The sequence below is a fragment of the Suillus paluster genome (genome assembly GCF_016628075.1).
Source record: "Suillus paluster strain FC165 chromosome Unknown EDB91scaffold_9, whole genome shotgun sequence".
Taxonomy (NCBI): Eukaryota; Fungi; Basidiomycota; class Agaricomycetes; order Boletales; family Suillaceae; genus Suillus; species Suillus paluster.
This window is the reverse complement of record NW_024537569.1, coordinates 1-23831: the sequence shown is the minus strand read 5'-3', so window position 1 is coordinate 23831 and position 23831 is coordinate 1. Positions and strand designations below refer to the sequence as shown.

The window sequence follows — 23831 nt, the reverse complement described above, 5'->3', positions numbered from 1 at the left end:
CAATGATAACCCTACCCATCAGGGACTACCTGGTGAAGCTATCCTTGATGATGCTGATGCGGATACAATTCTTGATGATGATCTAGATGTGAATGTGTTTCACGATCGCATGGCAACAGAGATGTGGAACGATTACCAGGACATACAATATGAACATGATTTAGTAGATGTAGCTCACTTGTTAGATTTTGATGAAGATCTGGAGGACATCAAGGACATTGATGAGTATTATGGGAGCGAGGACGACATTTAGAGGCACAGTAATTTTTAGTGTAAATAGGGCTACAAATGAAGATGCACTGCATATTGAAGAGTGACTACTATGTAACATGATGCGAGAAACAAACAAGTAAAAACAACAATTTAAAACACACCAAATTCCCCAGTGGCAGCCTGAACAAGAACAGATCGCAAGTAGCGGACATGCTTCTCAGGCTTGGCAGCCAAGTAGATGCTGCATATCAACAGGCTCCTTGCGAACACATTCATGAGGGTGATCTGCTCGTCATCTGAAATGCCATCCTCTTCCTGCATGAAGTTCATCGCCTGCAGCCTTTCACCCAACACCCAAGTTTCATCTGTGTTGGACGCTGACATGTGAAGGCTGTCAGTGATGCAGTTGATGGAACCTTGCAGGTTCATGAAGACAGCAGTGCTGGCAGCATCCTTTGCAGCCTTAGAACTTTTGCAACTATTGGTGACATGACTGCTACTGCATGTTGACAACTTCAGCTTTTTGTCAGCATTGCATGAATCTTCAGGTGATGTCATACTTTGAGTGGCACTGGCGGACAAGACCATGTCAGAATGTGAGCATTTACTGGTACTAGAGGGTGTGACAGAAGAGGGGGGAGGGGGCATGTTCATAGAATGTCTAGCAACTCTGGGTGTGGCAGACGGAAGGGCTGACATGATCTGGTCCCATCCAGCTTGCAGCACAACAGCAGCTTCAAGCCCAGAGGCGCTATGACTCTCTGATGCTTGTACGGCCAATGACGAGGATCCACTGGCCTCAGCATTGGCAGGAGCAGCTTCTGATGCCTGCATGGCCAAGGAGGCTGGGTTGTAGGCAGCTGCCCCTTGAGCAGTACTCCTGTTTGGGAGAATTTCCATCATCTTTGGCCAAGGTCTCCATCCGTTATTTTTGAAAGGTTTCAACACCTAAAATAAGAGGTGAGTAGCAGATGGAAATATTAACACAAACATACCTTGTTTGAAGCACTAGCATCGATGAATTGCTTCCACATGAGTTCCACCGCTTCCCCCTGAATATTAGCACCCTTGATATTATCCCAGTGACATCCAGATCAACTTGTGCGAAATCTCTCGATGGTGGCTAGGATTTGCTTCAGCTGTAGGCATATTGATAATAAGTTAGCGGTGCAGCTAGGGGATATGATACAGAGACATACTGATCACCATTTCCCCTTGCACTGCACCATGTCCTTTGCTGCACCTTGCTTCTTCAGTTTCTCATTATGTTCCGCGATTTTCTTTGCTGCATCACTGAAAGTCTCATCTTTAAAAGTCGTCCCGGCCATCTTGGAAGTCTGTGATTGAAGAAACTCCAGGAGGACATCAACCTCCTCATCACTCCACTGGGCTTTGGGTTTCTTGCTGTCCTTCTCGGTCATCAAGAAGAGTTGGATCTGAGTACAGAGTATAATAGCAGCTACAGCTGAGACGATCTGCCTTCGCTGATAAGGACTGATTCGACTATTTACTGGGCAGGGAGCTGTCATAAGCATTGGGAGTAATAGAGTGATTGAAACTCCGTTACAAACGGCTTCTGTGCTGCTCAAATGCAATCCCATACATAAACACAAATTTTGCTCAAACACCAGTTGCTGAACAGGCTCTAAGATTCACTGGGGAAACGACTTTTTAGTCGTATACGAAAAGAGTAGGATTAGGGCATGTACACAGACACAAACTGTACTCTAGAAATAGACTCAAAATGTATCAGACAAAGTATAGAAAGGTCTCCCAATCCGCACCAAACGAGCATACGGATTTCAGCGTGATACGGAGTGTGATTAGGCTACAGACATGCTATTACTTAGTCGGGTTTGAAGCTGATTAGATATGTTATCACGTCCGTTTAGAATATCGAAAATAGTGAAAACCCCCTCTGTTTAGGTTAGGATTACATGCTTCTATGGATCCGCCATACATCCCCCACATGCTAGGTCCTCCTTCTCGCTCTTCTGCCTGCTCTCGTCCCCTCCCATAGCGATGTGTGGTGTGCCCCAGAACGTGCAGAGAAGGCCCAGCGATCCTGGCAGCCAGTTAGGTCAGGAAACTCAAAGGCAGCAGCAACGACACGAACCATTTATGGGGCCACTTGTACTACCACCCAGTATGCAACCCCAGCTCTCCCCTCTCGAAAATAGTGGTGGGCTGCCGCGGATGGATCCGTTCTTTAGTGCGGGACAACAGGGTGCAAGTCGTGAACCACAAGTCATGGTAAGTCCATTTGGATGCTCTAGTAGGGGACACCAAATACTCACCTAGATAGAACAACAACGGCCTGTATTTGTTCGGGCGTCAGGCACATGTGGGGTCAGCGTCGTCATCATCTGGCCAAGGAACACCATATCAAGGGACATCATCAGCACAAGGGACACCGTACAACAGTGGGACTCACATGTTTCCATACAGCGAACCACCCTCACTCGCACCCCAGCCTCATCAAAGGGGTCCAACACCTGATTATCAGCCTTTGTTTAGCGTTGCTGGAGGTTCTTACATGAATCAACCCTCACATGATCCATCCGCGAATCTACATTCCACAGTTGCGCAAGTCCTCTGAACTACTAGGCTGTGACCTCGATCGCTTGAGAGGCTTGCGCATTGAAATTTCAACAGTCTAGATAGAAATTAGTTGGGAGTAGTCTAGTTGTACAAATAACTTACTACGGGTCCTGGTCTTCTGCACTCGAAAGTAAATTTGAAAGTTTTCAGTTGCGCAGGTATCTTGAGCTTGATCATGTTGCATTCTGCCATCATGATAGCATGAAACGAGGACTTAGAGGAATTTTCAAAAATACTCACCTTCGCCCAAGTCTACCGTAAAAAGAGGTCGAAAGGATGGATTTACGGATCTGGTTAGTGGTGGGATAAGGAGTGTTTGAAGAGAATAAACGACGGTCGGGAAAGATGTGTTCGCGAAGTCTGAAAAGACTCTATTTACATTTGTCGCTTCACCAAAACCATCGACACGTCTGCTTTGCGTTCGGTTAGTGTCTAAGTACGTTTTGAGTCTGTTTAGACCTGGTTTCTTCCTCCGTTTAGTGTCCGACTAAAAAGTCGTTTCCGCAGTGATTGTGATGTACTTGTAGACAATTGTAGAAGTGATAACTACTGTACAACAGAATCGCAAATCAATCACAATTTCAATTTGAAATCAATGGTCTGTGCAATATTCAGGATGGCTGTGCATGATTCTAAGCCCTCCAAGTACCACTGTCTTTCGAACCAAGATAGTAACTTATCCTGCCAAAAGGCACGAAGATAGTTGCACAAATATCCATCCACGTTCATCGGAGCCTGGGAGAGATACACACTCCAATATTGGCAAGCATGTTTGAGGGCTGTCGAGCTGTTTAAGCTTTGCTCAGTTCCTTTCCACACGTATCGCATGAAGTTTATGAACGCCGGAGGCATGCGTGATGATAAGGACTCATCGATGCAACCAATATGATGCGAAGCGGAAGGATGAGTGTGACGAATTGCCAAGAGGATCAAGATGAACAACATCTCTGGCAGAGCCTGTAGTTTTGCTAAGAGGTCGAACACGTGTAGGTCGCGAAATTCATATTTCGCTCGGAAATCCTGAAGTGCCAACCGAGCTTTTGATATATCCTCCGACATATCACAGGGCTGGGCACGAGACGGGGCGGAGCAGGGAGCTCCAGCCCCTGATCGCATATATTCGTGGTACCAGGCGGTCGCACGTACGGTCTTGCTGCACGACTGTGCCAAACACAATTCGAGGAAAATAATCAGTATCTGTAAATGCTGGTGTGAGATCAGTATGTATATGTAACTGAGCAGGCACCTACATTATCTGATTGCAGATCTGATTGCGGACCTGCTTCAATGATGATCTTTGCAACCATTCGTTGCAGCTCATCCTTGAGGCCCGACTGGCGCATGAATGAGTTTTTCATCATTCGCAGACTGGACTGTGCAAGGAGCTGGGATGCGCGCGACGAAGACGAAGAGGAATGGTGGGAGAGAAACTCGCGAAGCGACTTCATGTGGAGAACCTCCACGGCGCGAGAGTCATCAGCGGGGACGTTGACTGTCGGGGATAACGACACGAGAATGGACAATAAATCGCTTTCTGAAGATCCCAGGAGCTTCTGCAAGTAAAAAATTGCTAGCGGTTCGGCGAGATTGACTACCGTGGACAAATGTTGGTATGCACGGGTTGGATTTTCGGATGCCTTGATGATGAACTCATAGAAACAGAATATTTGGGTAGGATGTAGATATGCATCACCGGGATCCTTCATAATGTTGAGTTTTTCATCGATATCATATGACACTTCGTCGTCGTCATGGCGGGTTTCGAGGAATCTCATCATCGTCGACGCGGTCCCGAACCGACCGTTCGCCCTGTCAGCGAGACAGCGGATTATCTCGTCTTCGGGCCCCAGTTCATGGTATTCAAGGCCATGATTCCTGTAGCTCCTCTCTAGAGCATGCTCGAAGAAGAGACAAAGGTCCTTGTGAGCTTCAGCAACATCAACGTCATCGAGAGCGATATGATGTATTGACTGCTCGGAACCAATAGCTTCAAATGCATCATCAATAGTGTAAAGAGGTCGGCTGGTGATGACGATGTGCAAGTGCGGAATACGTGGCTGGCGAAGGAAATTCGAAAGACATAGGATGAGCTCGCGGATGCGCTCTTTACATGCGTCAATCGCATCGATTACAAGCACCTTTGATTCCGAATGTCCCCATGAGACCCGCAAATTCTGTAACGGTTTAACTAGCAGTTCTCGTATTTGATCAGCGAGCGGCTTCCTTGGATCAAGGATAGCAGGGTCGGATCTGATGGCACGGACCACATCGTCTTTGGCGAGGTGTTCACTGTTTGAAATTTGGTACGCCAACGTAGGCGCAAAGAAATCAAGGCTGGCCATGCCAGGCATGTCCCCATGTTTGCGACTAAAGAAAAACGTTCCAGCTAATCTCGACTTGTCTTTGAGACGGCTGGCGATTGTATGAGCGATCGCAGACTTTCCTATCCCAGGAGAGCCAGAGAGCCAAATCAGCGTACTGTTGCTTGCCTGTAGTGTTGTCTCGATTTCTTCCAAGATCCTCGTGCGAGTGCCATCTAGGCATTCACGTTTATGCGGAGGGCCCCACACGTGCGAATCAAATGGTGCACCGTGGACAGCGACCTTACTTAAGGATTCAACGATCTTCTCTGCACTGCTGGTGTCGGCTACCACTGTGCCAACGGCACTGTATTTCATAACGCAAGGGTACTGAAGTAATTGAATCAGTGATCGAATCGTAGTACAATGAATGCGTTGCTCTTAACTGGAAGTTCTATTCACGTCAGAAGGGATGGAAGTCGAATTTCAAGCGATATCTCCAGTTTGTGAAGGGCGCTAAATCACGAGTCAACATCTAAGATTCCAAAACATACAAGACGAAGGAGATTTGGCGCTTACTCGAGAGTTCTACTATGTTCAATGACAGGGAATATAATTGATGAGATCGGATCGGGCTTGGTAGCTGTCCACTACAGGGCGGGAGCACACCAGACCTCCGAGTGTCTTGCACAATGATAGTGGGTTTGTACCTCGAATCTCGATGTCTCGATGTCTGGCTCCTTTTGAATCCCTGAACAAAATGTGATGTTACATGTATGCAGTTTGTACCAACCAATAACTTACGGCGAGATATGAATCTAGAATTTTCGCGTGCTGGTGTGCACTGAGGGAGTATAACAGTTGCCTTACGATGCAAGGTCTATTGGCAAGTTAGGTGACATAATATTAAAGCCCTATGCTAAGTAGGTACATAGAGGTCTCACGGTTTCAGAGCAAACGGAGACCCCTGAGGGGAACTTACCGTTGAGGCGGCTGCGCTGAGCTTTGTAAGTACCTTATTACAAGTGAGACTTAGCAAGGTATGCAAGGAGTACAAGCGAATACAAGCATGCAAATCATTAACCAAACCTTATACATCATCGCATTGTACAAATGGTTTTCCTCTTGCGATTACCACGAGCCATTTCTCATATTCTTGGCACTCCTCTATGACATGCCCGTCCTCTAACGCCCACCTCGGAGCCACCGGAGCATGACGGCCATAGTCAGCAGTGGCGCTTCTAGTAAAGATTCTTGGAGGCGGCGTTGTGCTCGACAGACGTTGAGGATCGTCTAATTCTCCCGGCTCCTCGACCACATTATCGGTATATTCCACCCTCTCCCTTTCTTCCGTTCGAGATGGACCAGGTAATGTGGAGGTGGCCGTGTCGGTGGCTATGGTTGGGAGAGCATCAGAATGCAATATCGCGTTGGCTGCCGTCCTGACCGTCCCTGCTAACGCAGAGCTTTGTAAAGGGCCAGCGCCTGACAGAAAACCTGGGCTGGTGCGTGAATCCGATGATGGCAGCACGGAGCTAACATCATGTGGTTGCTGGGGTGAATCTGCAGCAGTGGTAGGTTGATATGGCGGAATCGGGGGATATGAGTGGGGGTAAGTATCACGATCGTCTGGGCCCAGTATTTCTAGTGGAATCAAAGGTAGGATTGGATGAGAGGTGCCGCGCAATGGAATATCTGGCTCTGCATCTGGTTGCAAGGAGCCAAAGGGATTAAGGTCAAACCCTTCAGTATGGAGTTGAGAGTCGCGGATGAGGGCTCTTTCAGCTCTTCTCATCCCCATCCCCATGAATTTCATGACTCGCTTCCAAGCGTCAGCCAGGGAATCCAATAGTCGCCGGTCGATGCCGCCATGCAGTAGGATTGGCTGCCACGGCCAGAAGTCTCCTTCAAGGATGCGAAGGATGTTGTTTGAGATCGTCGCGAATACGGCTAGTGTCATAGTGCCAACGAGGATCCTGGAAGTTCGGTCTCCAGGACTCCACCAATCGATGGAGAATGCCGTAAAAAAGAGGATCATACTACCATACTGAATCAGCGCGTCTGCCCATCACATTAGGGCACAGACTCACCCCCAAATGAGCAACGCCTTGGGAGGCTGTAAACGAGGGCCAGCTTTTCAAGCTTGTGGTTTCGATCGTAAAGTCCTGATTGAAAAACTGCCTGAACCAACCACCGTGAGACACGTTGTGATCATACAGCATCATTACTGACTGTCTGTTTTGAAGTATCTTGACCCATGGTACGATTGTGCGAAACCAGCAACAAGCCAAGAATCATGCTTCCCATGCTCACCACAAGAGACATGTAACTTGCCATCTGAACGGCATTTCTACCCCCCTTATCGACACTGTTGATAGCGAGAAACCCGACATTGACGTTGAGCAAGATAGTGGCCTGGTTCAATGTTGTTCGCACGCAAGTAGACAGCATTGAAAATGTGGACTTACCAAGAGATTGGAGTTCTGGAGTTGCCCTTTCGCTTTTAAACTGAATGCATTCCACCGTACTGTGCAAGTAGCGTCGTCGACGAAAATCTTGCGCAGTTCGTGGACTTGAGTCAAAGAACAGGAAGGGTGCGAGAATGACCATCAACGGTGATGGTTTATATGCCCGATTATGAGCTGTTTGTTCAAGGCTCAGTCTTACGCAGTCCTCCCCATGATAATTGACAAAGTGACTGTGACCTTCAAAATCACCATAAATTACAGATAGATAGAGAAGTGAGGGAGCACTGACTGAACGCATACATAATTCGGCCTTAAATGATAATCAATGTCAGGAAGAAATGGAACTCAAATTCAAGCCTCACCAATGACGATGGCAGCATGGCATTGCTGCGTATTCTGATACGCAGAGGAGTGGACTTTGAGAAATAGAATTAGCACATCCGTGAGAAGGTATCAAAGTAACGTACCCTTGATTTTATCCACCGCAGACAGAAGTTCCCTCACCTCAATGGCACCAAATGCCATAGGAGATTCCGTCGATGTTAACGAGTCTGATCATTGCATGCATTAAACCAAGGCATCATGTCTAAGAGAGCGCTGACCGCATGCCGCATGCACCAATGTATTCTCGACCTCGTCGACAAGGTCTTGTGCAACTGGGCACTGGCTAGGGAAGTAGTCCCAATGGCTCCTACGTTGCGTGTGAGCTTGCATGCATATGAACCTAGAATTGTGTTGAGAATGGGGCAGTTGTAAACGACATCGTGCGTACCTTTACTGGGACACACCAATATTGTGTTTGAATGGCAAGTCCTGATGACGAAAGCCAGAACGAGTCGTCAGATCCAGACCCGCCGAGAACTACTAATCACCCACGTATATGTGCAAGAGTCTTTATGCTTTTACATTCGAAGAGAATATCTTGAGCATCGAAGTCATCCAACCAAAAGAGGCATCTGTCACGATGGTTGGTGAAATAATAGCAACAAACGACAGAGGTGCTATCTAAGACCTTTGGCTCGACCACAAGGTCGACTTGCGTCATGTCGAGCGTGAGGTTCCCGTGCTCAACGGTCCACCGAAGTTCACCCAGCAAGTAGGCCATGAAGTATTCGATGTCAGCGCATATTTCTTCGTCATAGATATTCATTTCTGTGATTGTTCTCTGTGCGTCGTACCTTAGACCGTCAGCCTTCAAGAATCCATGAACTTGACGCACTGTTGTTTGGTTCACAAAGTAACGAGCACCTTCTGGATGCACAACCGAGATCCATCCTGGGGGAACATCCAAACTTGAAAGGGTTGAAGTGCGACAAAAACGGTCAAAGCAAACTTACTCATGCAGAGGAAATGTAATTGTCATAGCAGGGACAGTAGTTTTTGAATTGTTGGCGGCCCTTTAGCAGGATCAGCTCTCGAGGAAAGGCGGGAAAGCGGACTGATGTTCACCGGGGCATGCACCTTGCGTACCTCCTGACTCCGCTTGGAACCATAGCACTTATCGGCGGACCGTCATAGACCATGACGGCCTCTGTGCCCGGTTGCTCGTCACTGTCAGGCGGAGCAGTGTAATGAACGTGATGATCAATACCGAGATCTGATCCTGGCACCACCTGGGCAGGCGAATCCAATGGAACAGAAACAGTGTTCAGGGATCCGTGGTGTATGGAACTATGGACGGAAACCGGGCGAGAATGGACAGGTCCTGTGTGTGTTCGATATGCAGCTTGTCGACTTTCTGACCCAGCAATCGATCGTGTAAGGGAGCGACCGATGCTTGTCGAAACACGACTATCGGACGCGTATTGGGAATATGGCATGCCAGGTGCCATATGGCTCATGGATGGCGTGTGCGTTGTATTAATAGAATGAGCATCATCCATGTATCCTTGTGGTCGTGAATGTGTTCTGGATACTTCATGCAGGCCAGAAAAACGCGATGAGCCTGGGCTGCTGGACTCCTGTAATGGGTCGTTGAGAATCGTCCTGTTGTCTACCGAGGCCTCTCCCTGCGGGGGTGAGTGTAGACTTGACATAGAACCCTGATGAAGCCCATCTGTTTCGGTTGCACCGGGGCGCCCTGCTGCCGCTTCATTACCTTCCAACAGAGGTGCCAATGTACCCTTTAGCAGAGGTCGTGAATGGGTTCCTGTGTAAGGATCATCTGAAGGGGATAGAGACTCTCCCGCAGCTTCCACTCCCATTGGATCAGGAGGCAAAAGACTGAAACAAACGGGTACATCCTCTCCCGCTATGTCCCCTTCAAGGGGTCGCGGGAGAGCTCCATTGGAAATACGAGGCTGGCTGATCAATCTCGAATCTCCGGGCTTTGAACGATATCTAGAAAATCGGCGGAGTAAAGACAAGAAAAAGGAGAAGAAACTCGCAGAACGGCGAGCAACCCGTAAAAACCATCTTTTCAGGGCGCTGAATGCTGGTGTCATGATGGCGAAATTTTACGGGTCAAATTGTGGAACGCTCTCTAAGTTTGGGCGCGTCCGAGTTTCAAACATGCGAGTCGCACACGACCATGTACATAATACTTACGGAAGGTCTGGCTTTCAACTACAGTTACGTATTATTTGCACGACGGATGAGATCTAGAGAATGTTAATGAACGACTGTCTTCACGTATCGTCTGTCAATCCAATTACTTCCTTCTCACACGAATTCAATAGCTAAGCACTGCAAAAAGTCTATACGTCGAAAAACACACACCACTACATAATCAGAAGCACGGTACGAGTGTCGAGCAAGCACGGGGGGACGAGAATAGAAAACACAAAAAGGACAGTCAGTAATACTGAAACAGCCAGTATATGGAAGTGACGTAGGGAGGGGAGGGGGAATGTTTGCATATCTTAGTCTATGATTTGTATTTGTCCACGTGCTTTGAATGTCGTCGGTAGCAGATAAGACGGGTGGGAGAGGAAGTGCAGGAGGGAGACAGCGAGGGTTTAAGAGGATGTACAAGTGCGAAGACAGAAAACAAGGTGATCGCAATAATATGCAAGAGGACGACGGTAGCGAGCGTCCGGGGAACAATCCAATATGAACATCTCTTGAACGAATAGACTCGGCTGGGGAATGTATGCAGAAGTGAGCCGGGTAGCAAGGTAAGTGATAAACAAGGCGCTCTAGATCGTGCAAGAACTCTATATGCAGCGCCAAGCGCTCACTTCCCACCCGACACCTTAAACAGCACTAATCCGCACAACGCTATCGAGTATCCTGTGTGAAAAAGAGAGATGTCAGCACCGCACCAAATGTCAAACCAAAACCAAAACGCACCAGACGCCTGCATCACGCCCACCTCCCCACCCCAAATCACCACGCTTCCCGCTACCAACAACACATCCTTCAACACACCCGCAAGCGTCAACACCAATCCACTCCCCGCGCCTACCAAAAACACAGCTGCAATGTTCAGCAGGAACGCAAGTAGTGCGTTCGTGAATAGCAGGAAGGGCGTGATGTGGGGCACCACGGCCTCGAGTGCCTCTCCTGATGCGACAACTGCTGAGACTGTGGCATCCGATGTCGCTGTGCTGGCTAAAGCAGACGCTGCGCTGTTGGATACGGCAACCATAGCTTCACTGTACGACCCCACGATACTCGCCCATACGATGCGAAGGGGTTCGATGCCCTCTGTGAAAGGTAAGACACAGAGGTTGATAAGCGCGCAGACGGGAGCGTAGAGGTGGAGGGAGACGAGGGGGTCCATCTTGAGCCCGTGTAGGAGGGTTTGGATTAGTACGAGGCGGGTGGCTTCGAACTACGAGGAAAGGTTAGTTTTATCAGGGAGGATTACGAGAGCAAAAAAAACACTCACACCGACTCCTCCAGCCTGAATGAAAAATCCAACTAAACTAAACCACTTCTCACCCTTGCTTGTGATGGCAACACCGGAGGAAATCATGAGAACGATTAATAGCAGCTTGCGGGAGGGTTCGCTTATCCGGGTTGCCCATGTGATGAGTAGGATGGCCACTGGGGTGAAGGCCTGTGTAAGCAAGGTAGAAGTCAGTGTGCGTTTAGTAGCGGTGAAGGGGTGGATAAGCGAAGATCTGATAGAGTATCGAAAGACAGATGGAAGCAAGCGGCGAAGGAGAGCGCGCGAGCCAAGTACAGGAACAACCGGAGAAGAAGTGGTAATAGAGAAGCTTCAACAAGGACGAGGCAAATAAAACGGCATATGAATGAGGTGAAAACACAGTATGAATAAGGGTGAAGTTAAGGCACATTCGGTATGAAAGATACAGATAAAGAAGTTATGGGATGGACGTACCTTTAGCATCTGAATATAGGCCACGCTCAGGTACAGATAAGCCGTATTGCTGAGGATGAGACTACCGGAGAAAAGAAGGCCAATGGGGAGGATGGAGCGAAAGAACATGTCTTTGCTGACTGGAACATCTTTGGCACCATCGAGGAGGTGGGTAGTACGTTGCAGGATGCGGGTGCCAATTGCCTGTCAAAAGTGTCAGTTAAAAAATATGTAAAGCATGAAAAACTCACGGCAAACGTCAAATGCCAAGTGACTAAAAAGACTGGATACTTGAACTGCAAAGTATTGTAGATATAATTGTTGTAGATGATGACACCACTACTGAGAACAATCCAGACAGGGATTATTGCGGCTGCGCTGAGCTTTGCACGACTTCGAGGCTGTTGTTGGTGTTGAGCTGTTGCTGGAGGAGGAAGGTCTTCGTGGAGGTCGACGGTGGCAAGTTTTTCGTTCTCCATAGTATTAATTGAAGAAGAAAATAAAGATATTTTATATGAGCTCGGGAATATCTCGGGTATGATACGTGGCGCCGTGGACCGTGGTCGTCGTTGATGACAACGAAGAAGCAAATGAGGCGAGTAGATAGAGACGCCCCTGCCATGGGCTTCCCCTGGCCGAGCCATATCAAATGCACAGCCACAACTATATAGAACCAGGCCTCTTACTGCAACAGCGATTATGTCCAGCTTGCAGGGTTACGTCGATAGTATGTTTTTGTTTCTTACGTCCTTTTCATCTCTAATGATCATCTAGGGCGCGTCCTCCTCGTACTTCAAGACGGCAGAGCTATCGTCGGTGTCCTTGCTGGTTATGACCAAAAATCCAATGTCGTCCTCAGTGATTCAAAGGAGAGGATCTATAGTATAGATGAAGGTGTAGAAGAAGTTGAACTAGGTCTCTACCTTGTCAAGGGAGATATGATGTGCGTGAGATTCAATCATTCATTCCCTCTCTCACACAAGTACTCCCAGTGTACTCATCGGTGAAATCGACGAAGCAATCGATCAAGCAGTAGACCTTGCCTCAATACGCGCAGAACCGATTCCACCTATTCGGTATTAGCGCAACTCGAGTTTCGATTCTTGCCGCTTGTAAGATACGAGATGGTTGAGGCGGGCAAGGTCGTTGAAACACGAGGACGGAGTACGGCGGGCACGGGAAATGCACAAATCAAAATGTATGTCTACACAAGCATGGACGCGGAGATGTAGTATATGCTGATCCCATACGAGTGCTATGATATTTATCCATGGTAGCCCGGATTAATATTTACCGCCCCATAGCCGTCCCCCGCCAATTCACTCTTCCACGATCTCTGATCTGGCCTGATTTTTGAGTCAATGATTCTGTTTCCCAGCTCTCACTCATTCTATCAACTACATTCGCACGTCTACCATCACCCTGCTCCTCACACGTTCTTCCCATAACCATTCTCCAGCTCTAACTTATAAGCGCTACTGCTGCCGCAGGTTAGGACGCGAACTTTTCTCCAAGTCCGAGCAGGTATGTTTCTCTCTGAACCCGTTCCAACCCAGGCACAATTAAACTTAAACTTGTACTGGACCGTCAGTTCGTTCATGATCCATGCATTTCATGTGTTTATTCCAATGAATTCCAACGTGTTTTGTGTCTTTTCTCACAATCAGACGTTCCTTCGATGCGATGAAGCCTAAGCAGGAGCGTATCACTGACCATGGAAGATTACTCGATGCCTTTTCCTATATAACGCATCTATGTACGAGCACTGCGCCTTGAAGTGTGCAAGTGAGGCATCACCTTGTATCGGTATGTACGTGTATTACTGATAGAAGCCAACTACTTTAGTCTTTATGGCAGGTGAACCAACAACATTCGAGCGACTGTAATGACATAACCTTCTCAGGTAACCGAACGCCGTTCTACTCACCTGATGTGCACCTGGTGAGCAAAATTTTGAACATCAGTTCTCATTAGTATCAACACTAATCCTGTTGCAGGGGTTTCTACTTGAACTTGAAACCGCTAACCGTTGCGACCGTTCATGTGGGTGTGTTGCCTACCTTTGGGGATGCGTTGCCTACCCAAGCGGTAATTTCAGTGCCGTCGAGCTTGAAGGCCAGAGCGTTTACGTCATCGGTATGATGACCGAACGCCAGCAGCAGTTGGGATTTCAGAGGGAGGTTTGAGGTTTGTCCTGATGTAACCGCCAGGAATCGTTGGGCATTGAGTTGTGCAGATTTCGTACGTGCATGCACGATAGTCATGCATTTTAGGTCAGGTTCGGCGTTAGAGCACGAACCGGACCTCGCGAACGATTTCGACTAAATGGCTGAACCTGCGTTCAGTTTAGCGCTCGTAAAATTTGCCAAAGAACCGAACTTCGAAGGCAGGGTCTCTCCAACCTCAAGGGTGAGTATTAGATGATAATGGTAAGGATTCATTAATGTGATATACTACAAGGCCTACGACGCACTCAAATAAGGGAAAGTGAAATGCGGTCGCAATATATTTGTACAGTCAAACCAAAGCCCAACGTATGTTGTGATTGCACGCATATTGGATTTCGTGTATACTATTACTAAGTCTCCTCTTCAAGATCTTCGTCTGAACACCAGGGGAAGGCGGGTCGGTCTAAGCAGCATCAGCATATCACCTTCCAGGAGCAGAAGTCCAACATACGCTAGGGTGAGCTGACTTCGTGCGTTGAGTACTCTCGCCTTACGCTGCTCGAATGTTTCGCCAGCAAACTGCGGCTCGTCCTTGATGGAAATGGTATATCGCGAAAGCAAAATAGTCAGAACAGCCGTTCCCTCCGTTTCCGAGAACCTAAACAAATTCAAATGAATGACAAGGCATAATGTCGATGCGCTCACTTTCTTCCCACACATGCTCTGTAACCTTCATTGGTTTGGGTGTCTTCAAGCTGTTTCCAAGCAGATTGTCAAGCTACTTACCACCACTGAAGGGGAAGAATGCATCCCGATTCCAGTCACCCAAGAATCGCTCAGGTTTGAACGCGTATGGATCTTCCCAGTACTTCGCTGTAATCATACGTCAGCTCGTTATTGCACTTCTTTTGCACTTCGCAATTATCTTACGGTTGTAATGAAGCCCAGGTACATCCAGCGTAAGAGCAAATCCTTGAGGCACAGCGATCGTTTTCATCGTCCCGTTCTCATCTGTGAGGGTGAAGGATGTGTCTTCGGCGTTGAACTTTGGCACAACGGCGACCTGCACTTGAAGTGAATAAATCGCTCAGGGATATCTGCTCAACCAACATACAGGGGGGAACATCCGTAATGTCTCGTTGAACACGCTGCCACAATGTCAGTACATACCAAAGTTGATTCAGAGGAAAACTAACGCAGACGAGTAGGTCAGTGACGGCATATCGTCGTAAGTCTGTCGAAAACAATGTAAGCGTTGCTGCGTAGTTGTCTGTAACATAAGGGGTCCATACAGGAATTCTTCCATCAGGTAATACTCGCTTGATGTGCTGGTACAATTCCTCTTGCTTATCAGGATATAAAGCCAACAGTCCGAACGCAAAAGCCAAAGAATGCGCTGTCGTCTGTGAGTTGTCAGCGTGAGGCAAAAAGTAAGTTCCTTGAAGGATGGATTACCTCGTGTCCCGCGACTAAAAATATGAAGACATTGCCTGTTGAACAATGTCGCCATGTTCTGCTGCAGTGTCTGAAATCGTAGCTTACCGATTAATTCGCTGTCGCTTAGCTTGACTTCGCCCTTTGACAAATTCTCATCGTCGTTTGCTGCCAACAAACTAGATAATAGATCGTTGTTGTCTTCCTTGTGCTGGGATTCTAGGCGTTCTTGAATTATCTCAGTAAGGTATTGCTGTAAAAAAAAAAGAGGGTCATTGAAATGTGAAGTGTTCAGGCGCGATACTAGTACATGTACATACATGCAGTTCATCGAATGCAAGTCTTGTATGCCTGAAACGCCTAGTGAGTCCCATGGCCCATTTCGGGACTAATAATTTAATGGAAAGGTCCTGTGTCACTGTATGGAGAGCATCTTTGAAGGTCAGCTGGTGGCCAAGTGGGACCACATTGTCCTCTTTCCAGGATATCGGGCGTCCAAAGCCTGCAATGAGTTCAATATCGATAACTACTTATTGATAATACTAATAATGCTCACCTGCAGCGCCGATCACGAACAAGCCAATCTGGGGGGTGAAATTAAAGAAGCGTGTAGGTATGGCAACGTCAAGAGCTCTTACCGGCAAAGTCAAGTCTACGGCGTGGTCTACAACCACTTCATCTTGTCCGGCCCATACTGTATCAAAAAGGCCAAGCATGATCTGTGTCGTTGTCTCGAAGACCAATCTGTTATTCCTCTTCAAAGTCGTAAGTTAGGAGAGCTCCATTTTACCCATGGACATCAGCCACGCACTTCTGAAAACGCAGGTGCGACAACCTTGCGGTAACGCTTCCATTCATCGCCTTCGGAAACAATGATATTCCTTCCAAAGACTGCTAAGACGGCATACTGGTGTAGAGGTTTCGGGAAGCGTCCTCCGCGAGACCAAACGATGTCCTTTGGTACGGTTAATCAACTAATCATCATGCTATCAAGGCTGACATAGAAATTATCACTTACCTTGATTACACCGGCGTCTGCTATCATCAGCGATCCTATCGCTTTCGGCCAACAAGCCACCTACGACTAGTATGAGCCTCTCGCACAATCATGGTTTCGCGTGACTCACAGAGGAAATTATATCGAGGCCCCTCTCCGCGAAGGCTTCCAAAATTTGTGTTAATCAGGGACAGTAGACTAACAGAGAAAGATGTTCGACGTACGGCTATACTTCAGAAGCCAAGTATGATCATGGCCTAGGGTCAACAAAGGCGTCGGCGGAAGCAGGTTTCCGATCACAGTTGTTGAACCGAGAATTGTTCGGTATCCTGGAAGGTGGCTGCAAGGGACAAGTAATTCGCGTTATGCAGTTCGATAAAGCTGGTCATCTCACTGAATGCTACCGAGGAGCCGCCGGAAGTCCAAGAAGAGCTGCAAGGAGCGAAGTGCAGCTACAGAACCCACTAATATTGCAAGGGTCTCCAACGACAAGCCAGTGACAATCATGCTTGGAAGGGCGTTTGAGCGAGACAGCGCAATGCATCCCTCTATATAACATCAATATACACATGCACCTACTATTAATTAGTATTACCGCGGGAGTTCTTATAGCTTCTTCCGACCATGGCAAGTGGGGTCACTGCGGAAGTCCATCAGATACTGCCCGGAAACTACGGACCGATTCCTCAACCAGCCATCGCATGATCAATATCCCAAAGGTGATCGCCAGATGTCGGTCTCTTCATCTAGACAAAGGAACATCCGCAAGGAAGCGCTCAGTGTTGCATAGAGAATCAACCTTCGACTCGGACCAAACTGCTTTCAAAGTCTTGTGAGCCTTCCGTGGAGCGTAGTCCATAGCTCTTGTGTTCAGGTTCAAGAATTTGCGATGGGCTCTACTGGTAAACCATATCTACTCCTCTGCTCAAGGATGTGTGTACGTATTTCGGCAAATACTGCCAAAAGTGATTGTCGTCTGAGCGGTTGATTGTCTTGCAAAGCATATACCATAATCTTGATAGCATATCAGGGTTATGATACAACATACGTATTCCTGCTGTCGAATTGAGAGACATGGCTGCGCCAAAGAGATTCCTTGAGGGTGTCGGATCAGGAGAAGTGACCTGATCGAGAAAAAACTTGAGTGAACGAACATGGCGAAGCATCAAGGAGAACTCAAGACGTACCTTTCAAGACATTCTTCCTCCCCAACGTCTGACGAGACATTGTCAAAATGAATGTTCGCTCTCGCTTTCGCCATCTTCCCCGGAACCTCCTCCACCCCCACCCCTATTCTGCATCATTCTTGACAACATTCTCCACCCCTGCGCACGAAAATTTTGTAATGATTTGATCGAATACTGGATGACATTCCACCTGGCGGAGTGTTCCCGGTACTCATCCCAGTTACAGAATTCAGAATCCCATGCGTTAATTGATTTTACGCTGGGTGCGATGACTGAGATGAAAGCGGCAATCCTTATCGGATGGTCAATCTTTGAACCACCAAAGAACACCTCGGATAGTGCCTCGTGATAAAATCCTTGGTAAGGGATGTCAAGGGGTATGCCATAGTAGTCTATCGTAGCCCAGTCAACGATAACGGCAACCGAGACTAAACGTGGGCAATGTTGTAACAGCGAGACGAGAGCATTTGGAGTGACTTGATGACTTGAATTGGTGTATCTGGTGATGCATAACTCTTCCAGGAGGGGCCTGGCCTTGGCCATCTGCAACAGGACAGTGTCATCCATTCGGACAATACAGTAGCTGATCCGTGTCGGAGTCGAGCTTGCGAGATTACGAAAGGCAAAGAGTGGTTGAAAGGCTGCGGCTCCGATTGAAGCATCGCGAACAGTAGGCTTATCAGTGATGCTGAGCCGCACCTGTCGCAACGATCTGTGGGCATATCCAGTGGATAGACGAAAAATCAGAGCCGGCAGGGCCCGCGCCGAATCCACTCCATCAGTGACTGTAAAGGATAATACCATTAGAGTGACAACGAGCTTCTCTAAAAAGCCTATAAGATGACCGCATTTTTGCACACTATGTCCAGTTCTCGTAATGAGCAGAACACGGGATGCTGCAGGAGCTTGTGTATATCCGCAGATATCAGAGTTGAAGGTAATTGGAATTCAACACTCGTAGCGAAGGCAAATTGGACAGGTGTAGTAACGCTGCCTCGGAAACTGTTCCAGCCCTCACCGATGTCAGATGAGACCAGCATTGTAACACGGCTGATGTGTCTCCTGATTCATTGGATAGATCTAACTCGAAATCCGAGACAGAAGGATACCACTTTGGGATAGATGACAAGATGAACTGTTCTGATGGACCAAAGGTGAGGGAGTAGTATGCATGGATACTGAGCATTGTCAACTTTGGGGTCACGAACAACTGGATGTACTGGAATGTCTCGTTGGTAGCCTCAGTCAAGGTAAGGGAGAAGGGAGGACAGCTGAGGGCAAGCCAAACCCCAGTGCCGCAGATCATCTGGGGCCGTACATTCCAGAACATTGATTGAGCAATGAACGGACGCGGTGGTTATATTCGCGAAAGATAGACCAGTCATCGAAGGTCGTGGGTCTTTGAAATTGCTGTCAAGTGGAGTGAATTGGTGTACTCTCGACCATGAGCCAGAGCTTGACTGACTAGCTTGTTTTTGTCCTCTTTCCATAGGCTTTGCGGGAGACATCTAATAAGTGGATCAAGCCCACCCAGGTGTCGCCACAAAAGGTCCAGTGCAGGTTCAGTGAATGACTTACACGTCAAGGCAAGTACCAGGAGTGACTTTCTCATGAACATGAACTCCCAATTCATCGTCCACGAGTGCTGCGACAGCCGCTTGGCAGTGCTAACAGGCATGTTAGGAGGGGCAACCAGGCCGAAAAATTTCCACAGAAACTCAGGTATCATTAAAGAGCGAGTAGATGCAGGCAAAACCCCACTTCCGCTGTGAGCGCCTTGACGTGAGTAAATTTCACGTTAATGCTTTCGGCCTCCACATGACAGTACATAAGTACCAAGTTCAATGGCAGCCTGCAGGATTGAAATTCGCACTTGCACAGCCACCTTTACACACGGTACTAAAGTTTCAGTCTAAAGTTTAAATCACACGGTGGTAAGCAAGAATTCGGAGAAGGAGATGCTCTTCCGCTACTCTTCCGAGTCAAGTTGGCCAGGAGCGTTTTATTTCTCGAGCGCTCCATAGAAGCGTCATAGATCAGCTAGAAGATTTTCCACTGAAGGCAGATAACCATACAGCGACTCGACGCAGGCAATGACGGTCCACGGAGTAACATCATTGACCCTCTGTCACGGTCCGAGTCCGCCGTGGACTACCGTTTGATGTGAGTACTACTAGGTTTCGCATGAATCCTTAATACTTTCTACAGAAAACTTTTAAAACTGAGGCAAGCTTCGGAATACTTGTTGCAACAGACGAAAAAGGTTTGAACATTGATTCTCATCAGTATCAACACTAACCCTGTTACCGTGACAGGCCGCTCCTAATCCTGAGCGTGAGCGTGTTGCCTGCCCAGCCCCAGCAGTAATCAAACTCAAGGGTCAGAGCGTTATCGTTATTTTCACCGAGCGCCAGGAGTATCGGAGATGTCAAAGTGAATCGGCGTCGTAAATCATTTGTGCAGTCAAACCAAAGCCCGATGTATAGTGTGTTTGCACGCATATTGTATTTCGTGCATACTATTACCCAGTCTCCTCTTCAAGATCTTCGTTTGAATACCAGGGGAAGGCGGGTCGGTCTAAGCAGCATCAGCATATCACCTTCCAGGAGCAGAAGTTCAACGTACGCTAGGGTGAGCTGACTTCGTGCGTTAAGTACTCTCGCCTTACGCTGCTCGAATGTTTCGCCAGCAAACTGCGGCTCGTCCTTGATGGAAATGGTATATCGCGAAAGCAAAATGGTCAGAACAGCCGTTCCCTCCGTTTCCGAGAACCTAAACAAATTCAAATGAATGACAAGGCATAATGTCGATACGCTCACTTTCTTCCCACACATGCTCTGTAACCTTCATTGGTTTGGGCTGTCTTCAAGCTGTTTTCCAAGCAGATTGTCAAGCTACTTACCACCACTGAAGGGGAGGAATGCATCCCGATTCCAGTCACCCAAGAATCGCTCAGGTTTGAACGCGTATGGATCTTCCCAGTACTTCGCTGTAATCATACGTCAGCTCGTTATCACACTTCTTTTGCATCTGGAAATTATCTTACGGTTGTAGTGAAGCCCAGGTACGTCCAGCGTAAGAGCAAATCCTTGAGGCACAGCGATCGTTTTCATCGTCCCGTTCTCATCTGTGAGGGTGAAGGTCGTGTCTTCGGCGTTTGACTTCGGCACAGTGGCAACCTGCACCTGAAGTGAATAAATCGCTCAGGGATATCTGTTCGACCAACATACAGGGGGGAACATCCGTAATGTCTCGTTGAACACGCTGTCATGATGTCAGCCATACTCAAGGCGATTCAGGGGCAAACTAACGCCAATGGGTAGGTCAGTGAGGGCATATCGTCATACGTCTGTCGAAGACATTGTAAGCCTGACTGAGTAGCTGTCAACCCAGGGGTTCATACCGGAAGCCTTCCATCAGGTAATACTCGCTTGATGTGCTGGTACAATTCCTCTTGCTTGTCGGGATATAAAGCCAACAGGCCGAACGCAAAAGCCAATGTATGTGCTGTGGTCTGTGAGCTGTCAGCGCGAGGGAAAGGGGTTGAAGGGATGGATTACCTCGTGTCCCGCGACCAAAAATATGAAGATATTGCCTGACGAATAATGTCGCAATGTCCTGCTGTAGTGTCTGAAATTGTAGCTTACCGATTAATTCGCTATCGCTTAGCTTGACTTCGCCCTTTGACAAGTTCTCGTCGTCGTTTGCTGCCAACAAACTAGAAAATAGATCGTTCTTATCTTCGTTGAGCTGGGATCCTTGACGTTCTTGAATCATCTCAGTAAGGTATTGCTGTAAAAAAGAGGGTCATTAAAATGTGAAGTATTCAGGCACGATACGAGTACATGTACATACATGCAGTTCATCGAATGCAAGTCTTGTATGCCTGAAACGCCTAGTGAGTCCCATGGCCCATTTCGGGACTAATAATTTAATGAGAAGGTCCTGTGTCACTGTATGGAGAGCATCTTTGAAGGTCAGCTGGTGGTCAAGTGGGATCACATCGTCCTCTTTCCAGGATATCGGGCGTCCAAAGCCTACAATGAGTTCAATATCGACAGCTACTTATTGATAATACTGATGATGCTCACCTGCAGCGCCGATCACGAACAAGGCAATCTAGGGGGTGGAATTAAAGAAGCGTGTAGGTAACGTCAAGAGCTCTTACCGGCAAAGTCAAGTCTACGGCGTGGTCTACAACCACTTCATCTTGTCCGGCCCATACTGTATCAAAAAGGTCGAGCATGATCTGTGTCGTTGTCTCCAAGACCAATCTGTTATTCCTCTTTCAAAGTTGTAAGTTAGGATAGCTCCATGTTACCCATTGGTATCAGTCACGAACTTCTGAAAACGCAGGTGCGACAATCTTGCGGTAACGCTTCCATTCATCACCTTCGGAAACAACAATATTCCCTCCAAAGAATGTTAAGACAGTATATCGGTGTAGAGGTTTCGGGAAGCGTCCTCCGCGAGACCAAACGATGTCCTTTGGTACGATTAATCAATTAATCACCATGTTATCAAGGCTGACATAGACCGCACCACATACCTTGATTACATTGACGTCTGCTATCGAAAGCGATCCCATCGCTTTAGGCCAACATGCCACCTACAACTATGAGCCTATGTCACAATCATGGTTTCGCGCGCAACTCACAGAGGAAATTATATCAAGGCCCCTCTCCGCGAAGGCTTCCGAAATTTACGTTGATCAGGGAAAGTAGACCAACAGAGAAGATATTCGACGTACGGGTATGCTTCAGCAGCCAACTATGATCATGACCTAAGGTCAACCAAGGCGTCGGCGGAAGCAGGTTTCCGATCACAGTTGTTGAACCAAGAATTGTTCGGTATCCTGGAAGGTGGCTGCAAGGGACAAGTAATTCGTGTTAAGTAGTTCGATAAAGCTGATCATCTCACTGAATGCTTCCGAGGAGCCGCCGGAAGTCCAAGAAGAGCTGCAAGGAGCGAAGTGCAGCTACAGAACCCACTAATATTGCAAGGGTCTCCAACGACAAGCCAGTGACAATCATATCTGTCGGGGCGTTGAAAATGAAGACGTTGTGAGCGATAAAGCGCAGTGGACGTTTCTTCATATACACATGAGCCTGCTATGATGATAATTATTACCACGGATTCTCGTAGCTCCCACCTTCCGACGGATGGCAAGTGGGATCACTGCGGAAGTCCACCAGATACATGCTGATTGGTTGGTCGAGAACAAGTTACATAAATGTACATCGGACCACAAAATACTCAATCAAAACCTTCAGATGCGCCGGAACAAACTTGTGAATCGATTCCGTGAAGAGGTGTGCGATAACAAGGATCGAGACGCTTAGTTCCCAATTTCGTACTGTACTCTGACAGGTTGAATGAGTGACGAGTAATGGTGTGACGAACCTCAGGTCGAACTGAAGCTAACAGTAATTCCATTTCCCAGCATGAGAGTCAGGTGCAGCTCGGTGATCGTGTAAGAGTTGACCAAGCGTCAGTGGGAACAGGGAGTAATGCTGCCTCGTGTATTTCAGGAGTCAGAAATAGCAGCGGTAGACGCACATTCGTCTGGTTGTCCCAAGGCCGTCGGATTTCGTGGGAGTCGAACTGCACTTTCTAATACTAGAATAAGTCACAAAAGAGAACGTCGTGAATACTCGCCCATCTCTGACTCGTGGTTGTATGCGGAGATCTCCCTTGCATCCCCTTGACAAAGAGCTAGGGATGAGTCAATCCAAACTTAGGCGCGAATGTAAGGAGTCCAAGGAGAGAGAGAGAAATTCTATATTTATATACCGCAACAAACAAAGTGAGCTGTTAAGACGCGGTGCCCTGTTAGGGCTGTGCTGGGGAGTGTTGTAACAGGGTGAGGGATGTAGGTATAGTACGAATAGCCAAGCGGTCCGCGTTTGATGAGTTTTGGTGTGCGTGTGGGCTCGTTTGGTGTCCAGGCTTAGTATAATATGATACACTTTCTCTCCTTCCTCCTCCTTCTGATCTCTCCTCGTCTCCTCCTTCCCTCGTCACTTCCTTCTTTGCCCTTACTCAGGCTTCTGTCCCTCTCCTTTCTTCCCAGTCTCCTTCTCGTTCCAGTGCGACCTTCTTTAATGCGCTGGATTCTTGAATAAACTTCGCTAGTGCCTTTATGCCCTTCTCCGTACCCAAAATTTCGTTGAGTATGATGTTGTGTGATACCTCA

General features: G+C 47.7%; 7 protein-coding genes across 7 annotated transcripts; 1 reads left to right on the top strand and 6 right to left on the bottom strand.

Annotated features, from left to right (window-relative positions):
- Positions 1–3285: 3285 nt before the first annotated feature.
- On the bottom strand, positions 3286–5746 carry EDB91DRAFT_869898 (uncharacterized protein). The gene is made up of 4 exons (XM_041328662.1): positions 5694–5746; positions 5561–5630; positions 4065–5504; positions 3286–4011 (listed from the first exon to the last, which is right to left on the bottom strand). The coding sequence occupies exons 3-4, from the start codon at positions 5490–5492 to the stop codon at positions 3388–3390; spliced, it is 2052 nt and encodes a 683-aa protein (XP_041180568.1). The 5' UTR covers positions 5493–5504; positions 5561–5630; positions 5694–5746; the 3' UTR covers positions 3286–3387.
- A 458-nt stretch (positions 5747–6204) lies between these two features.
- On the bottom strand, positions 6205–10026 carry EDB91DRAFT_1244960 (uncharacterized protein; the record flags this gene model as incomplete). Its single annotated transcript, XM_041322477.1, has 11 exons — positions 6205–7161; positions 7205–7291; positions 7347–7529; positions 7583–7686; positions 7945–7998; positions 8050–8133; positions 8185–8306; positions 8371–8395; positions 8459–8874; positions 8920–8979; positions 9053–10026. 11 exons carry the CDS (start codon positions 10024–10026, stop codon positions 6205–6207), a joined length of 3066 nt encoding a protein of 1021 aa, XP_041180567.1.
- Positions 10027–10757: 731 nt separating this feature from the next.
- EDB91DRAFT_1244959 (triose-phosphate transporter family-domain-containing protein) lies at positions 10758–12328 on the bottom strand (the record flags this gene model as incomplete). The annotated part of the gene is made up of 5 exons (XM_041322476.1): positions 10758–10813; positions 10874–11357; positions 11415–11585; positions 11871–12053; positions 12101–12328. 5 exons carry the CDS (start codon positions 12326–12328, stop codon positions 10758–10760), a joined length of 1122 nt encoding a protein of 373 aa, XP_041180566.1.
- EDB91DRAFT_1112894 (uncharacterized protein) lies at positions 12132–13373 on the top strand. The gene is made up of 3 exons (XM_041317827.1): positions 12132–12576; positions 12624–12792; positions 12842–13373. The coding sequence occupies exons 1-3, from the start codon at positions 12549–12551 to the stop codon at positions 12930–12932; spliced, it is 288 nt and encodes a 95-aa protein (XP_041180565.1). The 5' UTR covers positions 12132–12548; the 3' UTR covers positions 12933–13373.
- A 1067-nt stretch (positions 13374–14440) lies between these two features.
- On the bottom strand, positions 14441–16745 carry EDB91DRAFT_1047873 (614 534 cytochrome P450; the record flags this gene model as incomplete). Its single annotated transcript, XM_041313350.1, has 17 exons — positions 14441–14480; positions 14529–14675; positions 14723–14747; positions 14804–14890; positions 14948–15080; positions 15132–15165; positions 15214–15251; positions 15310–15420; positions 15473–15507; positions 15560–15704; positions 15772–15953; positions 16008–16035; positions 16090–16206; positions 16263–16406; positions 16470–16529; positions 16579–16613; positions 16673–16745. Coding segments are annotated over 17 exons (1434 nt in total), but the record flags the coding sequence as incomplete, so codon positions are not given.
- A 2181-nt stretch (positions 16746–18926) lies between these two features.
- On the bottom strand, positions 18927–19501 carry EDB91DRAFT_1112875 (uncharacterized protein). Its single transcript, XM_041317826.1, has 2 exons — positions 19101–19501; positions 18927–19045 (listed from the first exon to the last, which is right to left on the bottom strand). The coding sequence occupies exons 1-2, from the start codon at positions 19362–19364 to the stop codon at positions 18938–18940; spliced, it is 372 nt and encodes a 123-aa protein (XP_041180563.1). The 5' UTR covers positions 19365–19501; the 3' UTR covers positions 18927–18937.
- Positions 19502–19942: 441 nt separating this feature from the next.
- EDB91DRAFT_869491 (cytochrome P450) lies at positions 19943–22912 on the bottom strand. The gene is made up of 18 exons (XM_041328661.1): positions 22556–22912; positions 22386–22501; positions 22293–22327; positions 22185–22244; positions 21978–22121; positions 21804–21920; positions 21727–21754; positions 21491–21672; positions 21283–21427; positions 21196–21230; positions 21039–21149; positions 20947–20984; positions 20866–20899; positions 20682–20814; positions 20538–20624; positions 20455–20479; positions 20261–20407; positions 19943–20212 (listed from the first exon to the last, which is right to left on the bottom strand). The coding sequence occupies exons 1-18, from the start codon at positions 22729–22731 to the stop codon at positions 20173–20175; spliced, it is 1653 nt and encodes a 550-aa protein (XP_041180562.1). The 5' UTR covers positions 22732–22912; the 3' UTR covers positions 19943–20172.
- Positions 22913–23831: the final 919 nt, after the last annotated feature.